Consider the following 22,249-nt stretch of genomic DNA (forward strand, 5'->3'; position numbering starts at 1 on the left):
GTTCAGGTAGCTTCACTGGTAAATGTTACCAGTTACTTAAGGAAAATAATATTAATCCTTTAAAAGATCTAGAAAATAGAGCAGATTGAAGGATACTTTCAACTTATTTAATAACTGGCTTCTCTTTTGTTTCAAAAATCTGAAAATTGGGGTAGGAGAGATAGCACAGCGGTAGGGCATTTGTCTTGCAAGCAGCCTATCCAGGATGGATGGTGGTTCAAATCATGGCATCCCATATCATCCCCTGTGTGCCTACCACGAGCGATTTCTGAGCGATTTCACAGAGCCAGGAGTAACCCCTGAGAGTGGCCGGGTGTGACCCAAAAGCCAAAAAAAAAAAAATTTGAAAATTATGTAAGAAAAAAACTGAAGAATATCTATGATGAACAAAGATTCAAAAGTAATTCAAAGTAGCAACATTATAACTTAAACTAATATGTATGGGCATGGAAATGTAAAAAAAAAATACTATGCCTTCAATGTTTAAGGAGTTACATAAATTTTATGGCTTTAGATGCTTTGTGTACTGCTAAGAAATGTTATAATGTACTACAGTCTGGGTACTTGAGGGACAAAGTAATTGTACATGGGTTCTGTTTTATTTTTCTTAATGTTCTTTGGCTGAAAGTTCAAAATTAAGGTGTCAGCAAGGGGATTTCTTCTGAGAATTCTATTTATGGGCGATTGTCCTTCCACTATAACTTTACCTTGTCCTCTTTCTTTGCATCTTTGTTCTCATAATTAAAAATAAAAATTAAAAATTAAAAAAGCAACATTAATACTGCTATGCATAGTATATATAAATATATATACTACATATGTATAACTAAACATCCTATAAGACAGATGTTGTAACTGTTTATCAGAATGCAATATTCAGTAGTTTAAATTTTAGTAACAAAATTTTATTCCTTCCACTGACAAGCAAATATAATGATTTAGTCATCTTGATGGCAGAGAGAACCTACTAGAATCTGGTATTATTACCAGTAACTAGATAATAGTAAACATATATTCATGTTAGAAATTCTCAAAAACAAGCCACCCTACAAAACGAAATAAAAGCAACTATAAATCCCCTGCCTCAAGCACCATCATGGTAAGAAAAGATTTCCTTGTAGGAGCAAGGCATGGGAATCTCGACTTCTGGAAACACTGCTCTGGCAGCCCTGGCCTATGCAGTAAGGCAAGAAAAAGAAAACAAAGGTTAGGTGTAGTGCAAGGTGCAAACTTCACCTTAACCCCAGTGAGCTCCTTGACCTCAAGTTCTGGAGTTTCTTTCTTTTTTTTCTTTTCATTTTTTTAAAAAATATTTTTTATTTAAACACCTTGGTTACAAACATGATTGTGGTTGGGTTTCAGTCATATTAGATGACACCCCCCTATCACCAGTGCAACATTCCCATCACCAATGACCCAAATAAACTCTCAAATGGCATGCCTGAGAGAAGTTTTCTGGGGTCTTGGTTCATGCTCGATATTCTTGGGGGAGTGGGGGTGTGTGGTGGTGGTACTCACCTGGTGGTATTCAGCGGTTACTCCTGGCCCTATGCTCAGGGATCATTTCTAATGGTGCTTGGAGGACCATATATAATGCTGGTCATTGAGCCCAGTTCTACTATCTGCAAGGCAAGTGCCTTACTCACAGCACGATCTCTCTGGCCTTCATACTGGATATTCAAATGTGACTTAGGTTGGGGGAGGGCACAATGTAAAAGAACAATCTGACTGAAAATGGGAGCTTTGCCTTTATTTTATCATTTAGCCTTCACATTGACGTCCCTTAAGTTGCCAATCATTTCATCCTGCCTGGGGAAAAGAGAGCTAATAGTTTTTGAACACTGACAGTTAGTTGGGTGAGTTTTCCTGGTGACGATACTCAACACACTAGAAGGCTACAGATCCCGACTCTACAGAAAAGAACAATAAAATCCTGTTTTATTATTTCCCTGGACTGATGCCCTTCTTCCTTTTGTTGATTTTAAGCTGTATTTTTTTCCCTGTCCTGGATTGAACTATGGAGTGTGATTGCTCTCAATGAGTTCTGAGAGTTCTTAGGAAATTATCCAATAATTTGTGGACCAAGTGATAGTTTATCCTTCCAAAAGGCTTTAGCTAGCACATGAGGTTCTCTGAGCTAACCCACCTGAGGCTAAGGGTAGGTGTAAAAGAGTGAAAATTTATAATGGCTACTTCTACTGTATGTAAAGTACTCACTCGAACTTTATCATAGCTCTGACCAGCAGAAAGCCCTTATTTTAACTACGCTGACATCTGGTTTGCTACTTACCCTCTTATTTCTACTTGAGCCACAGCAGTGATGTTGATTTGCACGTTCACAAAATTACTGTCAGGGTTGTCCTTGTTGGAACTGAAACACGGGGACATAAGATTGAAAGACATTTTAGCAGACATGTTACGGTGACATGTGCTATGAAAAACATTTTGTAGATCGCAAGAGCAGCGCTCATTCAGAAAGCCCTGGCACATTCTATTTCTAGAATATATTCCATATTATAATAGATAATTATATACTAATGAATAATTAATATTAATTATGCATTATAAAATATAATTAATATATTAATGAATATTAACACAATATAATATACTAATATATGACATGTTGGTACATGTATATGTATTGTATATATAATTATATAGAATGTAGAATAGAATATATAGTATATTCTATTCTATATTCTAAAATATCAGAACTCTTTGAAAATGAAAATACAAGGATGCTCTATGACAGAAAGTATGGCAGTTGGACTTAGTCACGCCCCTTAGATACTCCCACTGTAATGACTGATGAATTTGGACTCGCCCCCTTGGACACGTTCCCCAGACATGCCTGCCTCCTGTCATGATGGTATAAAAAGAAAAACTTGGACTGTTGAAGTGGGGCCCAGAATAGTGACCAGAGCGGTGCCTGCTCGCTGCCGGCGGTGGGGTGGGCTAGGAGGGGACAGAGATAAATCATCTGAGAAATGCTGCCTACTTTGCATCTATTTTCTGTTCTATCTTCTTTGAACTCGGTCCTCCCCTGGCCACTTCTGGCCAGTTCCAACTCTCTTTCCCTCTCTCTGAAACCCCCAGGCTGTGACAGCAGGCCTCAGACTGCAGAAGGAATAAAAGGTATACTTAGTTTCTTCTTCTCTCTCAGTCCCGGGTGGGCAGTCCGTATATGTTAGTGTCCCTGGATGGGCCATGAAACCCCACCCCACAGCTGGGCCCCATGGACCCTGGGAGCCTTGCAGCATCGGGCCCTGACAGCTTTGGGCCTTTGCAGCCTGCAGCACTGCAGCCCTGGCAGCCTTAGGTTTCTGCAAAAATGACTGAAGTTTCTCGAAGGAAACAGCTGAAGACTCAGCCAAGATTCACAGAAGCAAATCTCAGTTCCTTTCCGTGGCTAACCCAAAAAGGCAGCAGGTTGATTTCATTTTCCAACTTCTATCCTGGGCAAATTCCTACGCTGCTGTGCGCATCATGGTCTGTGCCCATCAAATAAGCCCGGACAGTGTCACCTCCTGATTTTCCATGTTCGTGAAAAGGAGAACTGGCATGAATAATCCCAGAGCAGCCCATAATGGAAAAAGCATTTGTATTTGGCTCTGGAATGCATCCTTCCATGCATTGTTCTGGCAACAAATTTATCTTCCTTTCAGTTGATTTCTCTAAGAATGTTAGGGTCCTTCGACATCCGCCATGTGTCTACAGGGGAGGGGAAGAGCAAATTAGAGGCTTGGCCAATGGGGAATAGAAGCAAGGAAGGTGGGCGGTTTGTCCAAAGACAGTTACTTAGGTACCATATTTTTCGTTCTATAAGACGCACTCAGACCTGATAAGATGCACATAGTTTTTTGATGCTCTCCTCCCCTGCACTCAGGCTTCAGCTCCACGTGGCATTCGCTCCATAAAATGTACTTTTTTGGGGGGAAGGGGTGTGTGTACCAAAAATACGGTATTTGCAAAAAAAGGCACCAAGAGTTTCAAGAAGCCAACAACAGGGAGAGCTCAGTGAAAGGGCTTATTCCCTGCTTGTATAGAAATCTGAGTTCCCAGCATGACTGAACCTTCCTGAGAACCACTGTGGTTTGCCCTGGTGGTTCCTGAGAATCTTTGGGGTTACCCTGGTGGATCCCAGCACTGCCATAAACAAGAAGCTCTGAATCTTGGGTAAAAACATAGAATTGTCTGGCCCAAATATGTCTGGGATTGGCTTCTGGGTCTTGAGTAAGGCATGGAATTCTACCTGTTTTGCTCCCCTGCTCCCCAAAAGAGTCACATTTAATTGTGGTTCTTTAAATAGTATTTAAAAAATAAAATAAAAATTATTTTAAGTTTGTTGTTTCTTTCTTTCAAGAAAATAGAATTAGAATGTAACTTTATAAAGTTTAAATACACATTTATAAGTAAGTAAAAGCCACTTAGCAAGAAAGCTGTCATATCCATCCAATTGCTACTCTTTGGGACCAGGTTATTTCCTAGATTTCCCTTTTGCGCTTCCATCAAAGTTCTTGGACCTTCTCTAAAAATCATATAGCTTTTAGCCAGCTGAGTGGTGATTCCAGTGTGTGTATATTCAGGTCTCATTAAGAGAAATTTTTCGAATTCTGAACCAGAGGCAGGCAGGGGAGAGGTCAGAGGTGGGGAAACCGAGGACATTGGTAGAGCAAACTGTGTGCTGATGAAGGGTGTTTGACATTGTAGGACTGAAACTCATTCATGAACAACTATGTAACGGAAAAAAGAAAAGTATTTGAATAACCTTGTAATCGTGGTGTTTAAATAAAGTAATTTAAAAGAGAGAGAGCGAGCTGCCAGAAGAAGGCAGGGCATTAGCTTTACACATGACCAACCTGGGTTTGATCCTCGGCATCCCATATGGTCCCCCAAGCCTGTCAGGGGTATTTCTAAGCAAAGAGCCAGGAGTAAACCTAACCTTAACTCTAACTCCTGAGCACAGGTGGGTAGAGGAGGGAGGGAGGGAGGGAGAGAGAGAGAGAGAGAGAGAGAGAGAGAGAGAGAGAGAGAGACAGAGAGAGAGAAATAGAGAGAGAAATAGAGAGAGAAATAGAGAGAGAAATAGAGAGAAATAGCACAGTGGTAGGGCATTTGCCTTGCACAAAACAGCCCCAGGACTGACAGTGGTCCAATTCCCGGCATCCCATATGGTGCCTCAAATCTGCCAGGAGCGATTTCTGAGAGCAGAGCCAGGAGTAAACTTGAGCACCACCGGGTGTGATCCCCAAAACCAAAACAACAACAACAACAACAAAAAATCATTGCTGGTACTAGTGTGGGTTTTGACTAGCTTTAAAGATTTTCCAGATCCTGGGGCTGGAAAAGAGAGGATGAGTGGACTTTGAAAGGAGAAAGAGGCTGGAGAAGTCCTCATAGCGCTTTTGTGAAGTTCTGTGTGATTGTACCACATGATAACTTGTTGACACTAACCAGTGAAACTGCACCTGAACAGGCAGATTCCTGGTCAGGGTTGGTTCCTGCCAGTGGGGGTCACTGCTTAGCTCGTAACGAACCTTGAGGGTCCTGTTTACCTGTTTGAACCCCTACTTTTAGGGGCCATTTTATCATGATCACATATGCAGTGGATCAGTCAAGATTTTTCTTTTTATCTTAAAGGCAGGATTGTGAATGCCAAACCACTAAGACAGTATTAAGCAATTTCACTTGCTGCAGACTCTATCCCAAGCACATAACAGGTGAGAGATATCTTTAGTTTGTGCAGTTAAGTGGTTCGACTTTCAACCCCGATTTGTCTCTATTTTCTGTTGGACCATTGTTGTACAGCAGTGGAAATTATTCTCTCTTTCTCTCTTTCTCTCTCTCTCTCTCTCTCTCTCTCTCTCTCTCTCTCTCTCTCTCTCTCTCTCTTACTGGACCACTATTGTACAGCAGTGAAAAATTATTCTCTCTCTCTTTCTCTCTCAGTGAAGTTTTTCTCCAATTCTGGTGCATTTTGTGTTTTCACCAATGCATTTTCAGGCCCTGTAACATCCTAACATGTGAATGGTGGCTGACATTGAAATCACCTTGGAAAAGGACTTTTTTTTTTTTTTTTTTTTGGTTTTTGGGCCACACCCGGCAGTGCTCAGGGGTTACTCCTGGCTGTCTGCTCAGAAATAGCTCCTGGCAGGCACGGGGGACCATATGGGACACCGGGATTCGAACCAACCACCTTTGGTCCTGGATCGGCTGCTTGCAAGGCAAACACCGCTGTGCTATCTCTCCGGGCCCGGAAAAGGACTTTTTAGTGTGGGATCACAGGGGCTGTTTTGAAATAGAAAAAAGTGACTGTACTCAGAGGCTGCCCCTCAGGATTGGCTAACAGAGTTATCCTGTGCCCATACAAGCTGGTCATGATCTTTGAGTCAGTCACCTGGGCTGGGAACAAAATCTCCCAGCAAGAAAGGCCCTGGGCCCTGTCTCTCACTGAGAGTATGCACTGAGCTCTTTCCTGCAGGGAAATTTCCCTTGTTGCTTCCACAACTACACCCAAACCAGAAGCTCCTTACTGTGGCACCCAGAGCTATATTGTCTCTCCAGAGCCCCTGAAACATTGTTCTTGGGGGATATGCTGACCTCCATCTGAGACTACAGTGGGGTGTGAGTAGGGTGTTTGTGGGAGGAGGCAGTGACTGCAGCAGATGGAGGCAAGGTGGAGGTGAAGGTATGGGAAGAGGCTGAGAAAGAAGGTGCTTTTATAACTTAATCTACAGGCTGGCTCTCTTCTTCAAATCCCTGAATGGTGGTTGGGGGTGAAAAAGAAAACATTTGAGAACCAAAGAAAACTCTAGATTCAGGGGAGCAGCCTGATCACCAGAGGAGTTCATTTAGCTATGGGGGTTGGGGGTGGGTGAATGGGGGGGTGTCATACTGGCTCTGGGGATGCTGGAGTTACTGACCTTCTGATTTGCAGACTGAAGTTAATACTCGTGTTTGTTTTCTCCAGATGTGGAACCGTAAACCGGAGGCCCAGAGAATACTAAAAACAAATAAACAGATGCAAGTTATTCCAGGGGAGTGGTGGGGTGGGAGTGGAGATCTTCCATAAAAAAAAATTTTTTTTTTTGGAATGTCCTCTCTCTTTGAGCTTCTATCCCAGGTAGCTGAGTTGTGATCATGCCAATGAAATTGCAGAGGACAGAAGACATAATTCTTTTTTCTCCTTTCCACTCTTCTCTTGCGCTTTCTTCATGGGCTACACTGAAACCAACTTAACTTACCAATACTATTAAAGGTCATGTTTGCATGTGTACTCATGCCTGAAATAATTGGCAGATAATCCTGGTATCAGGAGGATGGAAACAGAAAAAAGATCCCCAAATTATATGTGCAATATATTTCAGTCATAGCTAGTCTTGAAATGAAAAGAGGCATGAGGGTGTCTTCTAAGAAAAGGTATCTGAAAAAAAAATTGTTGCAGTTAGGTGGACTTGACTTAATGCTTTTTTCTTAAAAGGTGAGTTCTTTTCTCCACCTTGATTTTTTAAAGTTTTCTGATGGCTTTTTAAAAAATAATTTGAACATGATTTTTAAAAAAATACTTGGAAGACAATGGGCCAGAGAGTTAGTACAGCAGGTTGAGCACTAGCCTTATATAGCCAACCTGGGTTTGATCAATGGCATCCCATGTGGTCCCCCAGGCTCTGCTAGGAGAGATTCCTGAGTGCAAAGCTGGGAGTAACCCCTTAGCTTCATCGGGGTATGGCCCCCAACCCTAAATAAATAAATATAAATAAATAAAAATCGAAGAAGAAATCCAATGATAGTGTAAGCCAGAGAGGGAGTACAAATAATAGCGAAGTCACATAATTGTATTACTTGCTCTGTCACACTCATACTCATGTCCTCGAACATGCTGCCCGAAGCTTTGCAGGTTCTCTAGCTAATCACAACCCTCACTGGAGAAGGGAAAGACAGGCTGGTTGACATTTGACAACAGAGCAGTCATTGGAGGATTAGGGAGATGAAGTATCTCCTTTGCTCCAGATGCAGAGCAGATGGATGGTGGCCTTGGAACCAAAATTCCTGCAAGCTAACTGCAGAACCTGCACTCACAGATGTTGTAGTAGGAAACTAAGAATACCATAAAAACATGGGACTCAAAGCCAGTAATAATATCAACCAACCATGACTTGTCCTTCTTATCCGATGTTGTCATTTTGCTCTCTTCTTACATGTGCTATAACCTCAGTTCTTCACTAGTGTTTCCTATATAGGATTCATTGCATTGTTCCTAAATTTCTGTTTCTATATGATGTGTCCATGGTCTCTCAGGTAAAAATAGCAATGTTTAGGTTTAATACTGAGGTTGTTCCTACTCCCATTTTTATTTTAGGATGTGCTAGAATTTTTTTCTTTTATTTTATACCATAATACAACTTTATTTCACTGAGCATGGATATTTGAAACTATGCCAGGTACTCCAATAAACTCACTTATGTCAAAAAGAGTACAGAAATAGAAGAAAAATAAACATTGATCACTAATGATTACCAAACATGCATTGACTCTCCTACACTTTGAGTCTAGCACCGGATATATTTCCATTTTCACACTATCTCCCTCACTTTTCACTTCAGTCAATAACACCAGGGTCTAATATTTCTCCTGGGTCATGGAGAAGTTCAGGAGACTCAGAAAAATTCAATGAACTTCTCCAAGTCACATTGGTCATGTAGATCTAGATGGAGACTCAGCCAGTACTAACCATGGTTTATACTTTCTGTACTATCTGTAAAAGTACTTAGATAAAATCTAATGAAATAACAGGTAATAAAAAGACTTTAATACTTCAGCAATGCTGAGGCCTATGTATCTTTATAGCCTAACCCTGTTGGATTGTTTTGTAATGACAAATATGCCATTTTCTCTAGGACCCCTGCACCTTTTTTTTAAAATATACTCTTCTCTATTACTTAAAAAGTTATAGGTATTTTACTGATTTTTCTATTTGAAAGACATCAACTCCTGTTTCACAGTTAGGACATACAAGATATCTCCTGTGATCCATCCTCCAACAGACCAGATAAGGCTAACATTTAACTTCTATTTCTTTACTGTTCTCCAGTCACTCAATCGATGCTAATGCCAATTTTGAACTTTTTATTGAATGAGGGTTTTATTTTTTCATCTTGATATTTTCAGGCTAGCATTGTACCAGGCATACTAAAGAAGTGCAGTAACAATGAAAAGGACAGTGAAAAAGTGTTGACGTTTTCACACACTTCCAGTGAGGGGGCCTTACTACCTTGTGATAAAAAGTGCGGCCTTCCTCAAGTGCTAAACGATAGCCGATCAAAGTTAGACTTAGAAGCAGTAATGCACCTGAAGGCCCCATGTGTGTTCACTCATGCCTCTTGTATGTACTCGTGTTGCTCTTTACTTAACATGTGGAGAACATACAGCGACAGTTTCATACTTTCAAGAGATGCCTGGGTTTAGTTAGCACCGGACACCAGATCTCTGGTCCTTGATTCTAAAATGCCTTGGTTGAACCAGTGTTTTACAATTCTTCTGCATGCAAGATTTTTCAAGTTGCTGTGAATGCTGTAAAACATCACCCTACAAATATTTGAGACTTGTATTCCATATCATGTAATACAACTATCATACAAAGGTGCCAGCCAACGCTATACTTACAGATGAGAAGTTAAGTTTCTGAAGTCTACTTGGAAGGTTTTCGAAATTAAGATTTAAAAAAATCACCTAAAAGTTTTACTTTTAAAAAAAAGGTATAGGGCTGAAATAAATATCCTGACTTTTCAATGATTAGGACTGCTTTTTTACATTTGGGATCGTCAAGAAAAGCCACTGAGCATTTACTTTTTAAACTCCTACATGCAGAAATAAATAAATCAAAGTGTTTTCTAACAAAACAGAATGCAATAAAGTTTGACGTGTTTCAGGGCACTACAGGGTGAGATAAGAAAGCTATTAGGTTTCTTCTGCTCTAGAGCTCAGAGATAAACGAATACAAACAACTGACTTCCTTGACTTCCAAAGTTTATTTGCTGGTAAAATGAATTGACATCCTTTCACATAAACACATTTGTGTTTAAGACCACACTGCCATTTTCACCCTCTGCTTTGACATTGCTGACCAGTTTGTAGTTCCATTGCTTATCCCTGGTTACTGAGACTATTACATGATCTCTGCTCCTGATTAAACACGGTGAATACTGAAAAAGACTGCAGGTCGGGCTCACTCAGAGCTGCTAATATCCTAGCCACCAGGCAGATTCATTTTTCTTTGACCTTGCATAGACCTTTTCATATTAAATTTGGTGGTTGGATTTTTTTTCTTCTTGAAAACTAACAAGAGGATTTATTAGAGTCTAGATAAAAGGATTCTAATGAAAAATGTCCTGATATCTCAGTATAGACATCCCACTCTATCTTTCATGATTTTGTTTAAAAGTTTCATCTGTTATTCATTAGATTTTATTGAAGTATTTCTCAGTTTTACGGACAGCACAGAAGGTATAGACTCCTTGGCTGAGTCTCCATCTAGATTCTAGACCTTCATGATAATTGTGACTTGGGGCAGTTCATTGAATTTTTCTGAGTCTCCTGAACTTTTCCATGACCCAGGAGAAATATTGGACTGTGGTGTGATTGACTGATGTGAAAAGTGAAAGAGATAGTGTGAAAAAGAAAATACACTCAGTGGCAGACTAAAAGTGTAAGAGAATCAATTGATAATCATTGATGATCAACGTTTATCTTCTATTTATTTACTTTTTTGTCATAATAAGTGAGTTTTATCAGACTGTAACTTGGCATCGTATTAAAAGGAATAATTTAGTATAGTGTAAAATAAGAAAAAAATATTCCCAAAATAAAACTGGGAATATGGGTGTGGAGCAGTGGCGCTAGAGGTAAGGCATCTGCCTTGTACGCAACCTAGGATGGACCAAGGTTCAATCCATGGGCATCCCATATGGATTGGGGGGCCAAGCCAGGAACAATTTCTGAGCATATAGCCAGGAGTAACCCTTGAGCATCAACGGGTGTGGCCCCAAAACAAAACAAAACAAAAACACAAACAAAAGAAACTGGGAATAGATATAACCTGATAAAGTGTCAGATGCTCAAATTAATGTGGCAACACTGAAAAAATGATATTTTAGCTTTTTTGGCACACTGAAAAAATGATATTTTAGCTTTTTTGGCACTCCAAGATGTACATTCGCTTCTGTCCGTGTTGACAGTGCAGGGTTAGGCAGTCAGCAATGGTGGCAAAATGTTCTTGAAAAGGTTTATCTCAAGGAATTAGCACTTGGATTATAGACTTTGGGGATCTATTCAATCTGTTTAATCCTAAGTAATTATAGATGGTCATGATTTTCCCTCCCAACCAGCCCATTTCATTTGTCACCATAAATATCTCACTTAAATAGAGGCATCTATATATAGTTCATGTAATTATGTAGTGCTTGCCAATTTTACAACTTTGTAAAATAATCTTTTCTATTATGGAAGTTTTTCTGTTACTATGTGAATACTTAATCTGTAGGTGCAGATAATAAATTTATCATTCACAAGTAATTTTACACGGGGGGTTCCTAAGGAAAAAAAAAGAAGAAAAAAACTCTATTCCCTCATGAACTCTTACAGATTGTTATTAAGTTTTGCTTTTTTCCTACATTTTTTCATATGAGCCTCAAAAGGTGATGCATGAAAATATAGTCTTGGCAAACTGATTCAAACACTGATGGTGCTAATAGTTTCAAATGAAGTACTTGATTATGGAAATCTTTTAACCAGATTTTTTTTTTTTTTTTGGTTTTTGGGCCACATCCTGTGATGCTCAAAGGTTACTCCCAGCAATGCACTCAGAAATAGCTCCTGGTTTGGGGGACCATATGGGGTGCTGGGGATTGAACCCAGGTCTGTCCTGGGTCAGCTGCTTGCAAGGCAAATACCCTACCGTTGTGCTATTGCTTCAGCCCCTTAACAAGACCTTAATGATAATCCAATGGAAGGCATATTCAAAAGCATAAATAAATAAAACTACAAAAGTTTTATCTCAGGCTAAAAGCTTGAACTATGTTAATTTTTAAGTCTTTTACTTACAATGCAGTTTTGAAAACAAAAAGGAGTAGTAAAATTTGAAAGGAAAAATATCCAAAGGACAAAATAATCTAAAATGGAAACACAGTCTTCTCAGCTTTTGTTGGGATTTAGGGTCATGGACATTTGATGTCAAAAGAGGAAGTGCTTGTCAGCATTCACTTTCCAAAGCTCATTTACAGGGGTGCAAGCCCAATGCTACATCTCACCACCCCTGATTTCCCACCTCTGTGCTAATGGGGGCTTCCCGGAGTTCTCTTACATTTGTTCCTGCCACCATGGGGTTCCCCAGGTCACACACCACCATCCTGCTCACATTTTCCATCCGGTACTCACAGCTCAGGGGTCGCAGTCCCTGCAATGGAAAAGCACATTGAGTGTGGGGTTGAGGGACAGAATCAACCACTACTGTCACAGAGACAATGGTAGGAGAGGGGAAGTTGGGGGAAGACTCTGCTCTTGATTTCTAGCATCTATGTAAGACGGTGGGTGTCCAAACATCTGTGCTCGTCCATCCACTTGGAAGAGCAGCTCTGGAAAAGAATCCCATGTTTCATTTTAGCAAGGCAGGTGCTGCTGTGGGAAATGACCTTAGAGCATAGAATATTTCTATTAGCATTTCAGGAGTGAGTTCCAGTGATGCTAATATTAATATCTGCCACAAAAAACACAATACTTAAGCATGACTGGGTGGACTTATTCACAAAGTTGAAAGGATATTCGTCCTTTGGGTCATCAGTCACGTGGCTGTGTGTATAGTGAACTATCTTGAACATAAATTATACACAGGTCCTGTTTTCAGATGACACAAGCATTCTAGCTCTGGCATTTAAATAGCTTGGCTGGGAAGGAAAGACTCTCTTATTTCTATTTTCTATTCAGTACCTTCTACTCCTTCTTTTACCCCATACTGCTTTTGGTTGGAGCAAATGAAAATTCAGGGCTGAGAAGGGCCATTGATTAAATCAGGTGCTGTAGAGGTTTCCAAGAGAGGGAAGGGGAAGAGAAAGGCTGATCTCTGAATCACTCACTATCCTTTGCTCATATTCCATTCTGCATCCTCAATCTGCTCTCTGGGGTCTTAAAACCCCCACAATTGTCTTTACTCTGCCGTTGGGAACAGCTGTGAGCATCTCCCACCCCTGCACCTTTTTTTAAATAATATTTTATTTAAACAGCTTGATTACAAACATGATTGTGGTGGGGTTTCAGTCATGTAAGAGGACACCCCCCATTACCAGTGCAACCATCACCAATGTCCCAAATATCCCTCCTCCCCACCCCACCCCTGCCTGTACTCTAGACAGGCTATTTCCCTCATATATTCTCATTGTTAGGATAGATCGCAATGTAGTTATATCTCTAACTACACTCATCACTCTTTGTGGTGAGGTTCATGAAGTGAGTTTAGTAAATTATTTATTCTAAATACTTTTTTTTTAATAAAGACAAAGATGCAAAGAGGACAAGGTGAAATTACAGTGGGAAGACAATCACCTACAAACAGAACTCTCAGAAGAAATCCCTTGCTGACACTTTAATTTTGAACTTTCAGCCAAAAAAAAAAAAATAAAACAAAACACATGCACAATTATTTTGTCCCTCAAGCCCCCAGATTGTAGTACATTATAACATTACTTAGAAGTACACAAAGCAATCTAAAGCCACAAAATTTATGCAACTCCTTTAACACCGAAGGCATAGTATTTTTTTACAGTTCCATGCACATGCATATTAATTTATGTTAACCTCAAAAGTTTAAGTACTAGACCTGATCTGAAGTTTAACACTATTACATTAGTCTGCTTTTGACTTTTTTTTAAAAATTTATTTAAAGAAAGTATATCACATAGTTGACACAATTGATCATAATACATTATTTCAGGAAGAACAAAGGCAAAGTTATTTAAAAAATACAAAGACTAATGAGATGGAAGAGAAAGAAAGGGTTCAGTAGCAAGTATATTTTTAAAAATTAAAATGACCAATTAATTTATTAAAGACCCAGCAGAAGATTTAATAAGCTTTTCTTCTCGCTCTCTCTCTATTTTTTAAGGATAAGAGTCAAAGGAGCACAGCAAAAATGGTGTTAGAGTGGCAATTGTTGTTTGCATAGGCCCAACAAAATATGGGCCACCCCAGCGTCTTAAAATAAGTATAGCCAGAAGAGTCCATGTCTCTCCCTCCCCAGGGTAAGCTGCTATAGGCCCACTGGCCCAGTTTTCACTGCAAAGATCATGAAATCAGGGCCCCAGGACAAGACCCACTGATCCACTGTGCATGAGAAAAAATTATGTAGAAGGAAGGAAAGTTACAGAAGCAACTCTGCAGTCCTTTATTTATGAACAAAATTCCAATCCCAAAAGCCAAGCCATGCAAATTCCAGGCATTTTAGGAAGCGTAAATTCTGTAGGTAAGTTAATTGTTTTATTTTTGTGTTTTTGGGTCACACCTGGTCATACCGTGGGCTTATTCCTGGCTCTGCAATCAAGAATTACTCCTGGTGGTGCTTGGGGAGTTATATACAATGCTGGGGATCACACCCAAGTTGTCCACGTGCAAAGCACTATCCTTCTTACTGTACTATCCTTCTGGCCCCTCAAATTGTTTTTTGAGAATTCTTGGGTCCTATTTAGAGAACATAGGTATCAGGAAGGCAGGTGGCTAGCTACTGAAATAAATAGTGCACATTTGCTTCTAAAAAGGTATGACACCATTTACCACCAATTATTCTAAAATGATCCTGACCACTGGTACCCTTTGGTTCCATTCTAGTCATGAGAAAGAGTTGCTGCAGTTGAAAATTCGGAGACCCCGTCACACTCATTCCAGGATGTTCTTATTCTAGATGGAGTTAAAGCAGTGCTAATAATTGTTGTTCTTTGCAAAGGTAACTTCTGCGTGTATTTATGCTCTGACAGGCTTTGTGACCAACCGTCACAGCACAAAGGTGCTTGGACCCATGGTGGTCACATTTGTCTCAAAAGTAGGGAAAATCTCCCAGTGGAAGTTTTCAAAGTCATCCCCATGACCCTTGACTATGATCCACAGATTTCATTTTTGTAATAAATATTTGCATCTTATCTAGAGGTTAAGGGTTATTGGTACATTTCCTGTGGGGCTCCTAGAAATAGCTCTTTCACATCAATCAAAGATCTTTCCTCTCCCACACTGTCCACCCTTTTTTGAGTTTTTAACCTTTACTTCCTCTCTCAGAACCAGAGAAACAATGATTTTTTAAAAATTTTTCTAGATAAATTTTCCCAGTCATTCCCAGGGGACTCATGTGTTGGACCTGTTTTTAGCTCTCTGAGTATTAGTCAATCTTTAAAAAATATTTGTCGTGTACCTGCTTTAATCAGGGTCCTGATTAGAAAAAAGAAAGACCTCAATTTCCCTATTCTTGTGGAATTTCCAAATATTTTGACAATTATTATTAGTAAGCATGAACAATTATATCAGGTAAGGGAAACACAATTCTTTTTTTTTTGGGGGGGGGGTCCACACCCAGCAGTGCTCAGAGGTTACTCCTGGCTCTATGCTCAGAAATCACTCCTGGCAGGCTCAGGGGACCATGTGGGATGCCGGGATTTGAACCATGGTCCTTCTGCATGAAAGGCAAATGCCCTACCTCCATGCTATCTCTCTGGTCCCAAGAAATACAATTCTTTTTTTTTTTTTTTTTTTTTTTGGTTTTTGGGCCACACCCGTTTGATGCTCAGGGGTTACTCCTGGCAATGTGCTCAGAAATCGCCCCTGGCTTGGGGGGGACCATATGGGACGCCGGGGGGTCGAACCGCGGTCCGTTCCTTGGCTAGCGCTTGTAAGGCAGACACCTTACCTCTAGCGCCACCTTCCCGACCCAGAAATACAATTCTTATAATGTTTTTCACTTCATGACAGAGATCTTGGGAGGTCATGCACAGTAAGAAATCAGAGAAGGCTTCTTGAAAGAAGTGACAACTATTAAGATTCAGGTAGGTGGGTGGTTAGGAACAAGGGCCCTACTTCAGGGCTCCACTATAGAATAGCCTTGTAAATTTGGGCCTATTGCTATATTTCTTTCTATAAAATGAAGATACTAATAGAAAAACAATAATAATAGTTATGAAACAATATTTCCTAAAATATTATATTTATGTTATATGCTATATATAATTATATCATATTGTATACAATATACTACAGATTATAGCTATAAATTACTAATATTGTATATTAGTATATAATATAGATCTACTCAATTGAATACTATGCAGCAGTTAGGAAAAATCAAGATTATTATCCTGAGTGAAATGAGTCAAAGGGAGAGGCATAAATATAGAATAATAATATTATAGAATTATAATATTAGTATTGCATTATCACCATTAATAGAAAATTATATAACATATTATTTTATAACAGAATATATTATCACATTATATTTTAATAATGGCTATGATATTACAGTTATGATATTGTCATATTTAGAAGGTTTGGACTTAAATTGTCAGCTATAGAAGGTTAGTCCAACCTTTCTGGAAAACAATATGGATATTCCTCAAAGAACTAGAAATTGAGGGGCCAGAGTGGTGGTGCAGTGGTAGGGCGTTTGCCTTTCACGTAGCTGACCTAGGACAGATCAATCCCCTGGAGTTCCATATGGTCCTCCAAACCTGGAGCAATTTCTGAGTGCCTAGCCAGGAGTAACCCCTGAGAGTCACTAAGTGTGGCCCCCAAACAAAAACAAAATAAAAAAAAACTAGAAATTGAGCTTCAGTGTGATCCAGCAATATCACTTCTAGGGATATATTCTAGGGACACAAAAAAGCACAATACAGAAATGCCTTCTGCACTCCTATACTCATTGCAGCACTATTTATGATAGCCAGAATCTGAAGCAACCCAGGTGCCTGATAACAGATGAGTGTCTAAAGAAACTATGGTATATCTACACAATGGAATACTATGCAGCTATTAGGAAAAATTAAGTTATGAAATTTGCTTATATATGAATGGACATGGAGATTATTATGCTGAGTGAAATGAGTCAAAGAAAAAGGGATAAATATAGAATGATCTTACTCATCTGTGGGATATAAGGAAAATAAAAGACAGTGTGGGGATGATATCCAGAGACAAGAGAGATAAGGATTAGGAGGGAGATCAGTCCATGGTAGGAAGCTTGCCATAAAGAGCGGAGAGTACAGTTAGAGTAGAGAAGGGTCTACTATGAAAGGAACATGAATTAAAAAAGAAAGAAAAAGAAGCTCAATAAGGTTTCCAAGAAAAGGAATGAGCAACACCTACAATTTTCCAGAAGTTGAATGCTTTCATCAAAAGAAAGAAAATACAATCACAATCAGATAATTCCTTAAAACTTTTTCTCTGGAGAAAAAAACATGGTTTAAAAAGGCAAAACAAAACTTTGAATGAAGGTTTAAATTGAAAAAGGTACCCAAACCCCAATGGCATAAAAACAAAGAAGGAATTAACTTGTGGCTGAGTCATGAAACATTCAAAGACTGAGCTAAATCTCTGCCCCAGGGGCACTGATGTGGGAAAAAAGAGCTAAGGACTCATTGAAGACATGGCTAATGTGTGTTGTAATGTTCGTGGGCAGAGACAGAAGCGATAAAGGATCACCCATGTTTTTACAGTGAATGATGAACTACAAGAACTTGCTAGATGGAAGCCTTGTTCAACCAAAGGGGAAGTGATATAGAATAACTGAAATAAAAATCAGTCAAGTCCTGAAATATTTTTGTTGTTGTTTGCTTGTTTTTTGGGGCCACACCCGGCAGTGCTCAGGGTTTACTCCTGGCTCTACCCTCAGAAATCACTGCTGGTAAGCTCTGGGGACCATATGGGATGCCAGGGATTGAACCCAAGTTGTCCACAGGCAAGGTAAATGCCCTATCCGCTGTGCTATTGCTCTGACCCCAAGTCCTGAAATATTTTTAAAAAGTAACATATTTTAACCTCATTTCTCATATATTACTCACATTAAGGTATTCATCATCATACTGATTTTCTGACTCACTTCTCTCTCTCTCTCTTTCTCTCTCTCTCTCTCTGTTCTTGAGCCACACCCAGTGGCATATAGGCATTATTACTTTTGCCTCTGTGCTCAGAAATCACTCCTGGCAGGTTTGGGGGACCATGTGGGATACTAGGATTAAATCTGAGTTGGCTGTGTGCAAGGCAAACGCCCTACCTGCTGTACCTACACTTTTGAATGCCTTGAATTACCAACATTACCAACCTTAATTATAGTCTTGTCTTGAGAGGCATTTTTTATAATAGTGAGAACCTCCCAAACCCTGTGGACATGAGCAATTTGATGAATATCCAGAACTTAGTATTTATATTCCATGAACAAATCCATCAGCCAGCAGGGCATCTGAGCAAATGTCATCTGACTATGGTCCTGTTCCTAAGGGGCTAAATGAGTGTGTCTGTTTCTGAAACAGGCATTCTGGGTGATTCTACAAGGTACTTAGCGTGGCTTTCTAAACCAAGCAATGAAAAGTATAGCAGATTGGAGGGTCTGTTGAATGGGAAGATATGTGTTCCAATAAGGAAGGGAAAGACATTGGTGACACTTGGATCAGTAGTGGCACTGCAGGGTGGAGAAGCCTGACTGACGTCCTGGATTCTCCTAATTCTAATCCAGAAAAAGTAGACTTGGAAGAAAGAGGAATGAATGTGTTTCCTTTCCAGTTAGTCATCTGTGTGGCTGTTATCAGACCTTCTTCCCGAGCAGTAATGAAAACCAGATCTCTCAAGACCTGCCTGGAACTTGAGGAACTCACAACAAAGGCTTGAAACAGCAGCGGGGGAGGCTGGGGTCAGCTGAGATCCCTTTGGGTAAGGCCTTTCATTAAGTGTTTTCTTCTCCTTCGGCTCACATTTCTGCCTAATGCACTGTAGAAATCATGCAAGTTTATCCTAATTTCTCTCTCAGCAAAATACAAACAAACAAAAACAAACATCAACAACAACAATTTGTTCTCTCATTTAGGAAGAAACCGACAGCTAAGACAATTCTGCTTAATACTGATTTGACCTAAAAAATATTTTCACCTTGGAAGTAAGAGAATTAGTACAATGGTTAAATATAAGCTTTTTGCACACGGCCCACCTGGATTCGGTCCTTGGCATCCCCAGATGTCACCTGAGCTCTCACAGGAATGATCCCTGAGCACAGAGCCAGGAGTCAACCCTGAGCAGAGCCCACACCCAGCTCTTCTCTCCTGCCAGGGATTGGTCATCTTACCTTGTTACCTCGTTCAACGCCCACGTAGTCAGCCTCTTCTGGAATTGTCACAAAGAGTTCAGCTTCATAGGCACCCTCGCCTTCATTCCTCGCATTGATTACGAACATCAGGTGATTCTCATCTCCAATGATGACCTGCTGCTTATCTCTAAAAATACAGTTTAGAAAGGACCATTAGACTTGGTACTTCCGGTTCCAGGATCTTTCACTTGAGGAGATATCTGAGATGGTCAAGAGGGAAGATGTGCAAATTTAAGAAGGATCCAAAGAGATGATAAATTAGCAGGAGGGAGCTGTGGAGAGAATCAAGAAGAGTATGTCCACATATAAAGTTCTAGTGGTGCCCTGGTCAATGGTTTGCAATATTTTTTTCCTTCAATTTATACCGTATACAATTTATACCATTGCCAGCCCTCCCACTTGGACATCTTCAAGTTATCAATATACCTAGCAATCTGTCAGTACAAATTCCTCACAGTGTGACCAGAATGAGACAATGTTGATTGATCATTAAGGACAGATAGATGAGCAGTTTTGAAAGGCAGAGAAGACAATAAGGGAAAGGGAAGAAGCATGTCTCAAGAAGCAGAGAAAGGAGTTTGGGATCTTTGCTGAAGGGGCCTCAAGCAGTGCTTGGGATTCGAGGTGACTTTTGGCAGTTCTGGACCACTGGCTGATGTATGGTTCAAATCTAGGCCCAAAGAGATATTATTGGGCTGTGGTGGTATGTGGGGAAGGGAAGAAGACACAGTCGAGGTTAGAGATCAGTCTCAGCATGGCAGAACAAACACCCCCAACTGTCTTCCTAACCCTTGAACTGTCTCCCCAACCCCTGGAATGAGGATTTTGAGGCATTTGGGGAAAATTTAACACACTCTAAACTTCATATCGATCCAACATTTGGAAATGCCTATTCCAATGAGAACTTAATACAAACTTGCCCTCAGACACTGGCTGAATCCTGAGGACTTAGAGTGGCAGAAGCACCCTCTCACTTTTTGGGAGTGGGAGTTTGGGGGTGTTACACCCAGATTATACAGGAAAAGAACCAAGTCTGCATTTCCATTTTCCACTTGTGCTATTTTATGTTTTAGTCTCATTTCTTTCTTTTTTGTGTTTTTGTTTTGGGGTCACATCTGGTGGCATGCATGGGTTAGTTACTCCTGACTCTGCACTCAGAAATCACTCCTGATGGGCTTGGGGACCCTATGGAATGTTGGGGATTGAAACCAAATAAGCTGCGTGCAAGGCAAACACTTTTTCCATATGCTATCACTCCAGCCCCCACAGTCTCATTTCTTTCCTGAGCTTCGTGGATGAGCTGTGGGTGGTGAGTAGCCATCAGGACCAATGGGGAAGGCCTTCAGCTCATCTTGTTTTGGGGACTCTTTCCCTTCTGTGACTAGAATTAACTCCCTTAGGGGCTGGAACTATAGTACATCAGGGAGGGCACTTGCCTTGCACGTGGCCAGCCTGAGCTTGATCTCTGGCATCCTATTTGGTTCCCCCTGAACATGGCCAGGAGTGATCCCTGAGCATCACCAGGTGTAACCCAAACCATGCCCCTCAGCAGAAAGAAAAAAAAAAGAACTTTCTTTAACCACTTTGGAGATGCTACACCTACAAGAACCTGTTCTGGCTAACTTGCAGCAGGAAGAATTTTCTGGGGTCCTTTGCCCACAGGCCTGTGGCAAGTGAATGTAAGGAGACCACCCGGGGTGATGAGTTTCCTTCAAACAAAAACATTCCCCCCACTTTCACTGAAAGACAAAAATGACCCCAAGGGCAAACTCTGAGGGAGTCCTTGACACCTCAAAGAGCAGGGTTGACCCAAGCCCCGTGGGGACCCAGAGGCTGGCAGAGCTTGAGAATTGCACACAGGGTGTTGTTGTGGGGTGCGGGGGGTGGGGGGAGGTGTTGATTTTGGATGGAGCCTCCTTGAAACTCACGGTTGCGCCCACAGCTTCAAGTCCGGGATACACATGTTGTCTTCCCCGCAGTCCACCAGGATGTGAGCCTAGTGGGATGCAGACAGGCATCAGGAGTTAACCGGGGAGAGTCTGGGGTCACTTTGGGGTTGCTTTTCCTTGCATCTAAGCAAGGATTTAACCCAGGAAATGCAAGATTCTTTTTTGTTCTGCAAATCCAGGTCTGGTCTTGAACTCGGGATGGAAGCAGGTATAGCCTACAGCCCCAACCGAGTTCATTCCATTGTGTGTGCCAGGAATGTTGTTCTAGCCATGTGGGCGGATCACTGGCCACTGTTTCCACCAGACCACATTTTGAACAGATTAAACCCAGGGTGTGCAAGGGAAAGGGTTTCTGAGGACCCCAGGAACTTGCGTCTCACAGACGGGCATGGAGCAAACGGTCCCTGGGTCCTGGGTTTGCATGCACGAAGGAAAAAGAACCCAACTTGGTGTGCAAGATGCGGGGTGACAATACCCAACGTCAGTTTTCGGGGTCCTGGCCACTTACCTGCTCGCTGATTGCACTGTCCCGGTAGTAGTTGAGGATTGGTGCTACTTCCAAGCCTTCCTTGAAGGTGGAGGTGTCCAAACTGTAATTCAAAGTAATGTTGATGGGAGACAGTTTATCTCGGAATTCGGTTTCATCCTGGGGAAAAGAATCACATGCTCAGGACAAACTCTGGGAAAGAGCAGCAAGATGTGGGGCTGTGCCGAGGTGACACTGGTGACCTAGTAGCCAGTCACTAGAGGTGCTGGTCAGTCTGGGGTGGGGGGTGGTATGCAACTAACTTCAAGACAGTTTGTTTAGAGGCTGCAGAGCTAGCTCAGGGGTAAGGCACAGGCTTGCAGAGAGCCAGCCCTGGTGCAATCCTGGGCACCACTTGAACTCTTAGTATCATTGAGTGCCCTGGAAGGCTGA

General features: G+C 40.9%; 1 protein-coding gene across 1 annotated transcript in view; it reads right to left on the reverse strand.

Annotated features, from left to right (window-relative positions):
• ITGA8 (integrin subunit alpha 8) overlaps positions 1–22,249 on the reverse strand; it is a 169,383-nt gene that overhangs the window by 39,208 nt on the left and 107,926 nt on the right. The window contains 6 exon segments of the mRNA XM_049777530.1: positions 2,291–2,371; positions 6,927–7,006; positions 12,362–12,454; positions 19,361–19,508; positions 21,310–21,377; positions 21,839–21,976. Of these exon segments, the coding sequence (XP_049633487.1) occupies positions 2,291–2,371; positions 6,927–7,006; positions 12,362–12,454; positions 19,361–19,508; positions 21,310–21,377; positions 21,839–21,976 (608 nt within the window).

This window comes from Suncus etruscus, chromosome 7 (genome assembly GCF_024139225.1).
Source record: "Suncus etruscus isolate mSunEtr1 chromosome 7, mSunEtr1.pri.cur, whole genome shotgun sequence".
In the NCBI taxonomy this organism is placed as follows: domain Eukaryota; kingdom Metazoa; phylum Chordata; class Mammalia; order Eulipotyphla; family Soricidae; genus Suncus; species Suncus etruscus.